The sequence below is a fragment of the Thalia democratica genome, chromosome 5 (assembly GCF_965202585.1).
Source record: "Thalia democratica chromosome 5, ktThaDemo2.hap1.1, whole genome shotgun sequence".
In the NCBI taxonomy this organism is placed as follows: domain Eukaryota; kingdom Metazoa; phylum Chordata; class Thaliacea; order Salpida; family Salpidae; genus Thalia; species Thalia democratica.
In genome coordinates, this window is record NC_139169.1 from 47,992,856 (window position 1) to 48,005,633 (window position 12,778).

General features: G+C 26.0%; 1 protein-coding gene across 1 annotated transcript; it reads left to right on the plus strand.

The window, feature by feature from the left end:
- Positions 1–4,772: 4,772 nt before the first annotated feature.
- On the plus strand, positions 4,773–9,569 carry LOC145835757 (uncharacterized). Its single transcript, XM_082943468.1, has 3 exons — positions 4,773–5,588; positions 5,679–5,745; positions 8,067–9,569. The coding sequence occupies exons 1-3, from the start codon at positions 4,873–4,875 to the stop codon at positions 8,646–8,648; spliced, it is 1,365 nt and encodes a 454-aa protein (XP_082799594.1). The 5' UTR covers positions 4,773–4,872; the 3' UTR covers positions 8,649–9,569.
- Positions 9,570–12,778: the final 3,209 nt, after the last annotated feature.

Below are 12,778 nucleotides of genomic sequence, written 5' to 3' on the forward strand. Positions count from 1 at the left end.
CCCCCTCACTTGCTAAGATGGCTACAAGGAGGACATATGGACTACTTTGGGGAACTCCTGGTTTTCATCAATAATTTTTTTTTAAGTGCTATACGATAGTATATCTGTTAAACTTGTGTACTTTAATTAGTTTATTATATAAATATAGTAAGATTTTTTAATTTTTTTGTATAACTTTTTTTTACAAAAGTATTACTATTTTTATAATAAGTTTGATCCGGATATATGTTTAAAAATGAGATTTGGCCGGATTCGGGAGGTTGTAAAAAACTGCCGTATTCAGTAATCACTAGATATCGCAAAGCTAGCATTAAACACTTCACGTTCACGTACTATACAAAACATAAACACAGCACAGATATCAAATAAAATAACAATATCTCAATTCTCAACTATTTATAAATTTGTATAAAAAACGACCAGCAGCGATAAAAAATACTGATGCACTGCACGTGTCAAAAGGCAAGTTATTCAAAACAGTTGTGAGGTTTTTTTTTTTTTTTTTTTATTCATTACAGTATGCAAATGAAGTAAAGTGATGATATAATGCCGTATATAAAGATAAAGCCGTACAGGCACGTAGCTTGGCACTACAATAAAATAATACAACTATAACAAAAGCTAATAAATAAACTAATATGCAGAAACGTATACTTTTGTGCAAAAAAACTTCCTTTTATTTTAATTCTTCAGCTTAAAAAGGCCCTGCTTTCTTAAATTTTTTTTATTCATTTATACTTAGTTTTGAACTCCAGAAAGATAATTTTGACAGATATGTAGTTTTTAGCACTTTTAGTGTCGTAAAAATTGAACTAATTAAAACATCTAAATTATATACTTAAATCTTATTTAAATTTCATTTATCAAAAATTTATGCGTTGCAAAATTGATAGTAATAAAACCTGTAGCTTTTTATTTCAAAAATAAAAGTTATACAATTTTATACTACAAAAATTTGCATAATTAATTTTGTTTCTATTGACTACGTTAAATGTTCAATTTTGAAAAATTCCACAAAATCTCCGAAAGTTGTAGAATAAAGAATATAACTGTTTTTGAGTTAAATTGTGAATTTTTTATACTTAATTTCAATGAAAGTTTTGTGGGTTTACACAAGTGGCAACGCATAAAGAATAATAGGGGGTTCAGCAATATAAATTGCCTTGTATACAAATAAAGTTATGACTAATACTAAAACACTCCATTTATTTTTTAAGTTAAACATAACTGCATACTTTAATATACAAGTCAATAACAATTAAAGTAGTTTAAATTGCTCTGTTTCCGCTAGGAAGTTATCATGCTTCATTTCAAACGTTTTAATTTTTTTACAGATTCGTAACTTTTTCGAGCTAGCTGCGTCCCTGATTAGCCTTATACCAAGAATATCCATTTTCCATCCATACCCTTATTCTTAACCTCGTTACTTAAAAATTTTATCTATTGCCTTATCCCTAACCTACCTTAAACATAAATTGAAAAAAAAAAAAAATACTAAAATCTTAGAATAAATCACGTAAAATATTAGCCAATCAGAAACGACTTTGATTTGCAGCCGAAGAGTCCCCGTTTTTATATGACTTAATAAAATAATTAAATATTTTGACTTAGGGGTTTTTAATTTTTTTTTCAGTAACTATGGTTTTCAACTTCAACTTGTTTTCAACTATTTGCCTTTATAATAATTTAGATTTCAGATCAGGGGTTGACAGAGTCAATTTTAATTTATGTAGTAATAGTTTAAAGTTTAAAAACATTTACTATTATATCTTAGAAAAACAAACAAGTAAAATTTATTAAAAATTCAAAACAACTGTTTTTGTAAGCACATACCTTATCTTAGAATGTTTTGCTGCAGATAAAATATGAACATCACTACAAACCCAAATTTTGAAGTTAAGTTATATAACTGTATATGGAAATTACCTAGGTCAGGGGTTGGCAGGTCAAAAAAGGAACATTTTTTATGTGGTTTAAAAAACACATTTAAAGATAACTTTTTTGAATAAAAAAAATTTAGGCGATAGATTATCCTTTAAAGATAACACTATATTTTAATTTTTGTTTTTTGAGAATATTTTTATCAAACTAGTTGAAAAAAATTTTAATGCGGCCTGCGGGCCGCAGTTTGCTGACTCCTGACCTAGGGTGAAGTCGCACCAATATCATAGTGAAAAATAGTTTCACTTCGATATTGAAAAGCTCTAAATCTAAATTAAACCCTAACTTTAGAATGTGCTTACAACAAAATAAACACATAAATAAGACATTTATGAAGTTCAGATCAGCTTAACGAACGCTTTAAACTTTTAATAAATTTAAAAATTTTTCATGTATGTACATAAAATTTTATTTACTATGAAGTTTTAAATAATGCACACGCACTTATTATTTATATTTAGAGGTGTTTTTAAAGCATTTATTAAACAAGCATTAACTCAGCTCAATTAGAATTTTTTTGCAATTTTTAAAAAATGTCCACACTTAAGAATGCGCATCTTAGAATGCTGTTTTAGTTTGCGCTTCCCATGAGGATCCTATTGTTTCCTCCAACTTTGACCGGCTATATCTCAAAAAATATTTTGAATTTTTTAAATCTGTAAAAAGCATCTTGTAGCTTAGTAAAAACTATATAAAATAAGATCAAAAACCAAAAAGAGGTGTTTACCCCCCTATGCCCTTAACTATGACTATTTTAAATTGTTTTTTTAAATCTAAACTGTTTTTATTGAAGACATGACCCATGTACATTTTGCTTATTGGCATGTCCACCTTGATTTTTACAAGTAGATCTTATTTTATAGAGTTTTATCTGAGCTATCAGACATTTTTAACCACTTGAAAAAATTTAAAGTATTTTTTGAGATATGAGCGATCAAAGTCGGGGACCTCAATAGGTTCCTAATGGAAGGCGCAAACTAAAAATGCAAAAAAAGACTATTTCACTATAAATCTATCTCCTCCTTCATTTTTTAAGCAATCTTCTTCAAATTTTCACAGAAAGTGTATTACTAAATTTTAACGAGATTAAATACAGGGCTTTTTTTTAATTTTGAGAAATAAAATGTTTATTAAAAAAACCACCTATTTTTTGTTTTTTTTTCATCTAAAATTTTTATTTTTTAATATTTTCAAAATTCCAACGTTCAAAGTCTTCTAAATTACAAAAGGAACGTTTCCTGAAAGTTTGAGGTCTCTAGCTCAAAAATGAAGGAAAAGATAGGTTTTTAGAGATTTTAAATTTCCCAGAAAATTGACCACAAAAAATATGTGGTCCATAAGTTTGTATTGGAAACTTTTTATAAAAATTACAATATCTCAAAAGTTTAATAAGATTTTTTAATTCTATAAAAACTGGCTTGTAGTTTGTACTTAAAGCTTTCATTTAAGATACAATTTTTAGTAAAAAGAAATGTTGGACCCCCCTATGCCCTTAAATTATCATTATTTAAACATGAAGTTCCTCATATTTCTTATGTATTCTTTTATATTCATTAAACATTTTATAAAAGCAACTATTTTAAGTCTGATGATTTTTGTTATATTAGGAATTATTTTTTTTTCTATTTTATTATAAACTCAGGATAGTTTGATGTAACAAAGGCTAGTTTTTATGCCTCAAAAAGTGGCAACCCTTGCTATACCAGTGTGCATCTTTTCAGCCTAAAAATGTAGTTGTCCTGGATTTTGATTGAGGCACAATTATTAGTCTTTACATATGATTTTTGGTAACAATCTACAATCATTACTTTTCAGCCAGGTGTGCAGCAGTCTGGTAGCCGCATATTACAATTGAAATATTTCTGAAGATAGTAGCCTAAACCTTAATTTGTCTAATATTGTCTAAGATAAGTTAGTTTCCTAAGATAGATTTAAGAATTGCTTCAGATTGTGTCAACGATTGTATCTTAAGATTAAATACTTTATCAATTTATCTGTCCATACAAGCAAAGAAATAATGTTGTAACTAGTTTTTAAAAATGCTGTCATATCTTTAATCTTATATCTCATCTTTGATCTGATGTCTTATTTTAGAATAAAAGATATAGTGATTCAACTATTGATAAGATCGTTAATAAAAAACAAGTGTTGTTCAGTTTATTAATAAATAGTGTACAACCTTTAAAGATCACACGTAATAATTTACAACCTAATGAGCTACATAACTCTACACCCTCTTTTTTGAAGTGGAGATAAACTAAACAGTAAAATTTTAAAAATGTTTTAATTACAAATACTTTAAAACTATACAAATATGATTTACAACTATAAGAAAATAACTACCAATTTTCTTTTTTTTAATTATACTTAGTTATTTGTCTTAATTAAAAAAGACTGCTTGATTTACTAAAATGTAAAGAGCTTATTCTAATAGAACTCTAAACTAATTTTATCTTAATTCTATTTAAACTTAATTATAAAAATCTTTTGTAAGTTTTTATATTTTTTTATTTTTTTAAAAATTTTAAGTATAACAATTTAAATATTTGTAAGTTATACTGATTATTCTAGCTAAAAAACTGTTTACTAACATTTCAAAGCTAAAAGTAAAAAATGAACTCTAAAGTTGATGGTTTAGTAAGGAAAGTAGTTGATGAATTTGATGTTGTCCAGTTTGAAGTTTACCGGATAGCATTGAAGCTAGGTAAAATCCAGGATATAATATGCTTTGACTTGATTAACACAAAAGAACTTCGAGTTGTGTTAGAAAATAGAAAACTTCAGCCTGCTGTGAACATAAACTTATCTCAGTTAAAAGAAATTATAAAAGATGCAATTGAAAAAAGCGATAGTTTAGGGACTAGAAAATTAAATGAAATATCTGAGCTTGCAGCAACATTTACTTACAGAATTTTTGAAAGTACAAAAAATATGGTAAAAGTAAGTGACTTTTTATTTTTCTTTAATACATTAAACTACCATGGTTTAAAATCCAAGTTTAAAGCAATTTTTGAAATTTATGCTAACATGGATATACAGACATTAGAATGGTCAAGTTTTCAGCAGTTTAAAAGTTCAAAGAAAAAACTGCTACAAGCAATTAATGAAAAACCAAGTATTTTAGAAGAAGATTCAACACAGGGATTTTCTTTCACCCTAGATGAGTTTGTAAAGCAAGCAGGACTAGAGTTTTTAGGAGTAATGCATAGACTTAAATACGCAAGCAGGACATGGCATCATGTGGCTTGTTCTGTTTGCAGGGTCAGACCAATGGTTGGAATGAGATTTCAGTGCCTTAAATGTTTTAATTACAATACTTGTCAGGTGTGTTTTTTATTACAAAAAGCTACTCATAACCATAAAATTACGCATCCACAACATGAATACTGTGTTAGGGCAGGTAATAAGGATAAATTAAGTTCAGCTGCCAGAACAATCAGAAATAATATTACAAAAAAATACAAAAAAGTCATGAGTGATCAAGAACAGTCTTCAAAATGTGGTTCTGAACAATCAGTTAGCGATACCAAAAGTTTTTATGATGAAGATGAACAAACTGTACCTGACAGTTGTAACAGCTTTTTGTCTAAACAGATAAATGAACTAGTGTTAGAAGAAAATGTTAAGTTAAAAAAACTTGTTGAAAGGTTTGTAAAAATGTTTTTATTATTAACTAAATTCTTGTTTGTTACATATTTTAGTTAAGAAAAACAATTAGAATATAAACTTTTTTAAAGACTGGATCATGAAAATGAAGTTATGGCAGGAACAGTAAAGTTTTTAGAAAATGCTTCAAAAAGTAAGGTAAATAAGAAGTTATTTAAATATACTCTTGTCATGTATGTAAATTTATTGTAACTGAGTTTTTGTTTGATTATATATTTTTCAAATATTTTAAAAGGTTGACAGTAGAAGTTATGATTGTTTTAATAACAAGAACTTTAAAACAAAGTTTTGGTTTTTGCTATTTTTTACAACACTAAAAAAAATGATGATCCACGTTGTTTTTCACAAGTTGATCTTATATTTTAGAATTTTATCTAAGCTATAGGATATTTTAACCACTTAAAAAGTTTAAATAACCATTGCAATATCAGGGATCAATGTTAGTGACTAGGAAACACATCAAAAGTGAAAATTAGAACAGCTTAAAGAACTATTTAATTAAAAACTTTTCATCTCCTCAATTTTTGACCAATCTTCTTAGAATCTTAAAAAATTATAAACAGCTTGAAATTTTTAAATTAAATACTGAATACAAATTAATTTTACATGTACCTTAAATTAATTACCTTAAATCTTTCCAGCATAGTATACTTTTCTTTATTGGATTTCTTTTTTTCTTGATCGTAATTAATTATTTAGGAAGTTGTACTTCAAAAATTTTTAAAAGAAATCTGCAATATTTTTGCTTAAAAAAATCTACGACTAGTTTAAAAAAATCATTTTCAAGTAGATATAAGAATTATGAACAGAGCATTTTTTGTTTAGTATAAAAAAGTGAAAACATGCAATATAGTGACGTAACATTCATCTTTAATTTTAAGTAAAAAATAATAACATTTTATACCACTTGAATTAAGTCATGGTCGATTCCTTTTTTTAAATTAGATTGAAATACAATGTTATTCCTTATTATACGTTTCAAAAAAATGCTGAGTTCTTTAATTCTATAAAAATAAGCAAATTCTTTGTGATTGTGCATGTTTGAAAATGGAGATTTATAGTCTTCATCAGTTACAGAATACAAATTAATTTTAAAATTACCTTAAATCTTTCCAGCACAGTATACTTTTCTTAATTGGATTTCTTTTTTTCTTGATCGTAGTTAATTATTTAGGAAGTTGTACTTCAAAATTTTTTTAAAGAAATCTGCAATATTTTTGCTTAAAAATTTTTGAAGTACAACTTCCTAAATAATTAACTACGATCAAGAAAAAAAGAAATCCAATAAAGAAAAGTATACTATGCTGGAAAGATTTAAGGTAATTTTAGAATTAATTTGTATTCTGTAACTGATTAAGACTATAAATCTCCAATTTCAAACATGTACAATCACAAAGAATTTGCTTATTTTTATAGAATTAAAGAACTCAGCATTTTTTTGAAACGTATAATAAGGAATAACATTGTACTTCAATCTAATTTTAAAAAAGGAATAGACCATGACTTAATTCAAGTGGTATAAAATGTTATTATTTTTTACTTAAAATTAAAGATGAATGTTACGTCACTATATTGCATGTTTTCACTTTTTTATACTAAACTAAAATTGCTCTGTTCATAATTCTTATATCTTCTCGAAAATGATTTTTTGAAACTAGTCATAGATTTTTTTAAGCAAAAATATTGCAGATTTCTTTTAAAAATTTTTGAAGTACAACTTCCTAAATAAATTAAGTACTAAACGGAACTATTAAAATAAAAAAAGTTTTCAAAAATTACTGTTTTTTGTGTCTTTTAAATTTAAAGTTATGAAAGCTCTTCAACTATTTAAGGAGTGTTTTTAAAAGATTTGACTTGAGGTCAAAAAAAAAAGTTGATAGATTTCTATTGATCTTTAAATTACAGGAAAGTTTATAATGTAAAAGAAATACCAGAAGACTTTTTACAAAACTGACAATATCTCAAAAGTTAATTTTAACTTTTATGTTCTAAAAAAACTTACTTTAATTTAATACTTTTACCTTAAGTTTATATGCCATAGTATTTTTTTCTTGTCTTGACCCACCAATGTTCTTAAAACGTTGAACATAATTTAAAACTTTAAAGTTATAAAAATTGCAATGTGCTACTATAAACTACTTTATTAATTATATATGTTTGTATATAAATATTTCTAAGACTATATATATTAATATATTAGACTGGTAATTAAAAATGACAGTTATAGCTTTAATTATTAGTAAATATTCGAATAGAAGTTTTTATTAAATAGTTTACTGACCATAAATTTAGTACCTTCATAAATATAGTAAATGAATCTAAAGTAAAGAAAGACCTTATGATTATCAAGCTACACACCAAATACTCTTATAACACTGTTTGCGAAATTAGATTGTAAAAAAATCAAAACTATTATTAGAATGTAAACAAAAATTAAAGTTTGTTTATACTTTCTACAGGAAAATGATGATACATACAACATGCTAGTCCTTCATAGCAAAATCGATCATCTTACTGAGCACAACAGAAATCTCCAAGAAGAGCTAAACAATCTGAAATCAGCAGTTTTTACAGATTTTCTCAGACCAAATCAACATTTTCAAGACCTAGATAGAACCACAAGCTCAAGCTTAACTGACATATCATATGTAACTTATGAAAAATGTGACCACTTGTCAGATAGCTTAAGCAGTAAATCTGATTGTTTAAAGAATTTAAAACTTAATAATAAATCAAAAGTAAAAAAGAATTTACTAAAGAATTCGAAACTTGAAGTATCAAACGAAAGTTGTTCCTCAACTGATTATCATTCTTCTTCGTTTGCAAGTTGCAGCTCAGCGAATGACAGTTTTCAATCAGAATTAAATCGAGATGAAAAAGAAATAGAATCAAAATTAGATAGTTTATTAACTACATTTGATAAAATTGATGAAAAGGAAGAAGAAATTGAATATGAACTATTAGATTGTTTTGAAAAATTCGGTAGAAATTTTGAAACCTTTTTAGATGTAGCCCTTCAACTTGCACAGTCTTCGCCTTAAAATTTTCTCATGTACAATTTAAAATCACGTGATATTTCTCTCTGCTATAATGTTTTGTACGTAAATTGTGTAGAAGCATCAATTTTTGTTACTGTGACCTTTTTGTTTATATTTTATAATTATGCAATTAAAAAATTGAGCGTTAATCAAAACTCTTATTTAAGTAGTTATAGTTCTATAGAATTTATTAATACAGTAACCTCTCGCATCTTTACGCACTCGTGACGTTACGCACTCTCGTTTAGTTACGCATTTTGGAATTCTAAGAATTCAAAAAATAAAAATTTTAGTTTGTTTTAATATTGCACAAGTTAGGTTTATTGTATATTTTTAACTTAAAATATGTTTTTAAATACTAACTCACCTCTATATCTTTAGACTTTGTAAAATTATGTTACTTGACTAACTGATAAACATTTAGTTATACCTAAGTATATCAAAAATTTTGTTAACAGTATGAGATTAAATTAAAATTCTGAAAAAATATGACTGTGTTAAATAATGAAAGTATAATGAAATAATGAGAGTTTAAAACACAAATAAATAATACAGCACTCTTACCCTATATATGAATAAATATCTAAAAAATAAATCTAATGAAACTTCCTATCAAAAAATAGCAGTGATACTAAACAAATTTAGAGCTTACACTTAACACAAATCTCAGTTGTTTATTATTATTATTAATAAAATTAGTAAATTTTTCTACAAGTATTATTATTTTATATAAATTTAAGTCTTTTTTTAGTATATGTATAGTTATATATTTTAAATTTATAAACAAAGTAAACAAATTTTTAAAAGTGGAAAAGTCTCCAGTCTGCTTATAATTAGAAGCAATATCAAAACACAGCCATTATAGCAAGTATATTTGGTATCTCTCGTATCTTTATGATCTCTCATATCTTTACGCACTTTATCTGTGGACACAATGTGCGTAAATAAGCGAGAGGTTACTGTACTTTTACTTTTAATCAAAAATTTACAGTTTGGAGTTTAAATTTTAAGAGACAATGTACGAGATTTATAATTATTTAGTTTATTGCAAAACTATGCTTTATCCAAACAAATCATCAATTAGAATGAAAAAATCTGAAAAATACATTTAAGTAATTTGAAAGTTTTAGAAGTAATATTATACGTTTGGTTGTTTTGAATAAACAATTATAAATCTCTACTTAAAAAACAAAAATAAAATCTACAAAAAAACCACCGCATTATATATTTTTTAATTCTTAATAGTTGATCATTATTGATAAAGTACTATTTGCTTTAAAATTATATTTAAATTAGATATTTATGATTTTTACTGTTTTTCATTTCCATACTAATTAATTTTAATACAGCATTTTAAATATTTAAACTTAGAGATGCATCTTAATAAATAATAAAACAGTTTTAGAGTCTTTAAGCACCTAAATTATAGCCCTAGTCCTTAATAATTAAGTTTTTAACATTGGTTACTAAACTAGTTACTAACTTTATTTATAAGGTATTATTTTAGTTGAATTGTTTTATTTTATTTATGCTTTGTTTGGTGATTATTTTTGTTTGTATATCATAAATTTGAATAATCTCTGAAATATGAACCATTTTCCTTTTATATATTTTTTACCAGAATTTTTAGTTTACAAGCACTGAGGAAAACTTTAGAAAAAAATTTGACTGCTGAATAAACTTTATAAAAAATGAACCGTATGTTTGTGGCTCTAAAAGTTATACAGATATTGCTTTTCGAACTGTTTACGTCACCAGTTTCCTGTGAAACTGCTCTGTAACGATTTAGCAGTCTCACAAGAGCCAATTCGTAGTAGTTTCGATTAATTTTGATACTTAGTTAATCCCTCGGTCTGAGACCAAGTGCAAAGTGATTTGAGAGCCAATATTTTTTCATTGCTTTCAATGTTTCTTTTAGATAGTTAAAATTACACACAAAATAAAAAGTAGTAAGCTTAAAGTTATATACTTTAAAAGGTTTCTTGGTGTTCACGACTTCTAATTGTACTGTAACAAATGAAAGCTCATACTATTCACTGGATCAGGACGTTAGTACTTATGCTTACTCGTCGATTAGGATTTAGAGCGCAACGAGATATAGAAATTACAATGTTACAGTGAACTATAAATGTGTTTAGACAGACAAAGAAAATACTTGAGAAAACTTAATTGCTGAACAAGGACTCAGCTGAAATAGAGCCGGTGGTAGTGACCTTATTTGTTTACTTGAGAATTAAGGTGCGTATGTAATCTGAGAATACGCTCTCGCACATTGTTGTAGAAATTTAACCACTTGGGACGTCCAGTTGAGCTCGATCAATTTGAAAATGGAAACCTGCTCTATCGGTGTTGGAAGTTTAGAAATGGTGACTTAGTTCGGGAGCCGATCATTTCTAACCCAGTCACTTCTAGCCTGATCGTTTCTAACCCATTTTACTTATTTATTTTATTTTTATTTTTTATCTCAATTTCATGCAAAAACTAACTAGTTTTAATAAAGTCATTAAAACAATAAAAAAGAAATTAATTTTCAGTTATTTTAGAACATAATGATTTTAATGTGTTACTTAAAAATATTTTTAGTTTAAATTTTAATTTGAGCATTAACTTAATGTGATTTTAAATTATTTTTATTACCTCATTTTTTGATATTTCATCCTATATAAAATTTCAACTTTTTTTCATTATTTCAATTTTTTTTGTTATTTCAATTTACTTTAACATACGTTTTTCGTTAATGATATACAATTTACTAAATTGTTTACCTTCCAATATTTTTAACTCTTCTTTGTAGAATTTTAAAGTAAGCAGTTATAACTATATTTATTTTGTATGTTATTGTAAATCACGTGACTTTAATAATTTTAAGATAAGCAAATATTAAAGTGTAAAACTTTACAATTGTAATATTCAGATAAAAAAACCTTTATATTACGGTCTAAAAACTACAAGTCTAATGTGAATTTTGTACTATTTCTGACTATCTTCATAAGGTTTTATAGTAGGTTAGTTTTAAGTTCCATCTTAATAACTTGTATAGATTGTTCTACAACTTGCATATGCTTATTAAGATAATGGAATTCAAACAAACATTAGGAGAAATTAAATACTTTTGCTATATTAAGTGGAAAAGCATGATTTTTAGATATAATCTAGCTGTTGAAACAGTTATGTCATATAACAAACCGAAAAAGTATGTTACGTCGATTGACGGTCTTGATTTCACATCATTAATAAGTTCCTACTTAGTCCTAGAGCAAAAAAAAAGTCACTAATAATTAAACACACGTGTTTATTTGTTTAACAAGTCCGAGGGTAGTTTATAAAACCAGAAGTTTATAAAAACTCCATTAAGTTCTTTGTTTCTTTTAATCAAATAATTTTAAAGACGATTATTACACGCAACGTTTTTACTTTTAATTCATTACAGTAACGCCATCTTGAAGTCTGTTGACTTAATTCTTGGTGTTTTTTGCACCTCTAAATTTCTATAAATATCACGAGTTTTTTCTTCATTAGAAGTTTAAACTTATAAAATAGGTTTCACAATACAAACTTTATTCATGAATTTTTGTAGTTTGTTTGAATTCTGACATTCCAGTATGTTCTAAATAAATTATATAAAAGTAATTCTGAACCTTATATTAATGTAGAAGTGCATGATTCAAACTATTTCGCTGGTTGTTGCACTAAAATCATTGAAATAATTTACTAAATCGTCTCAATATGTATTTCTGAATTTTGCAGAGAATGTTTTTTGTTGAAAAGAAATTAAATGTTAATTCTAAAATAAAAGATTAAACAGCTGTGTTTAATTTTATTGAAACTCACTAATCGTTGAAAGAATTGATGTTTAAGTTGCTGATTATGAAGTTAAAACCAAATTTGTTTAAAGCCTTCTTCAAATCATAAATAAGTTAATTAAAATCATACTAAAGTGTTGAATTCTTTTGCTTTTAATCTAAAAACATTAGATAATACTGTAGCTTTTGATTTTAAGCTACATAAATTTTCGAATCTTCGTTATGTGTCATTTAGTGTAAGTGGCCCGGATTTTAATGCCTAGGTCTAGTGTAGGACAACAAACTTCCAATAGCAATAAATATCAAAAATTAATTTTTAACACAAGCTAT

Bases quoted from the DNA above. Each gene is read 5' to 3' on its own strand.
- LOC145835757 (XM_082943468.1), top strand. From the start codon at position 4,873: ATGGTAAAAGTAAGTGACTTTTTATTTTTCTTTAATACATTAAACTAC. The intron at 5,589-5,678 runs GTTTGTAAAAAT...ACTTTTTTAAAG, and splicing joins TTAAAAAAACTTGTTGAAAG to ACTGGATCATGAAAATGAAG. The intron at 5,746-8,066 runs GTAAATAAGAAG...TACTTTCTACAG, and splicing joins AAAATGCTTCAAAAAGTAAG to GAAAATGATGATACATACAA.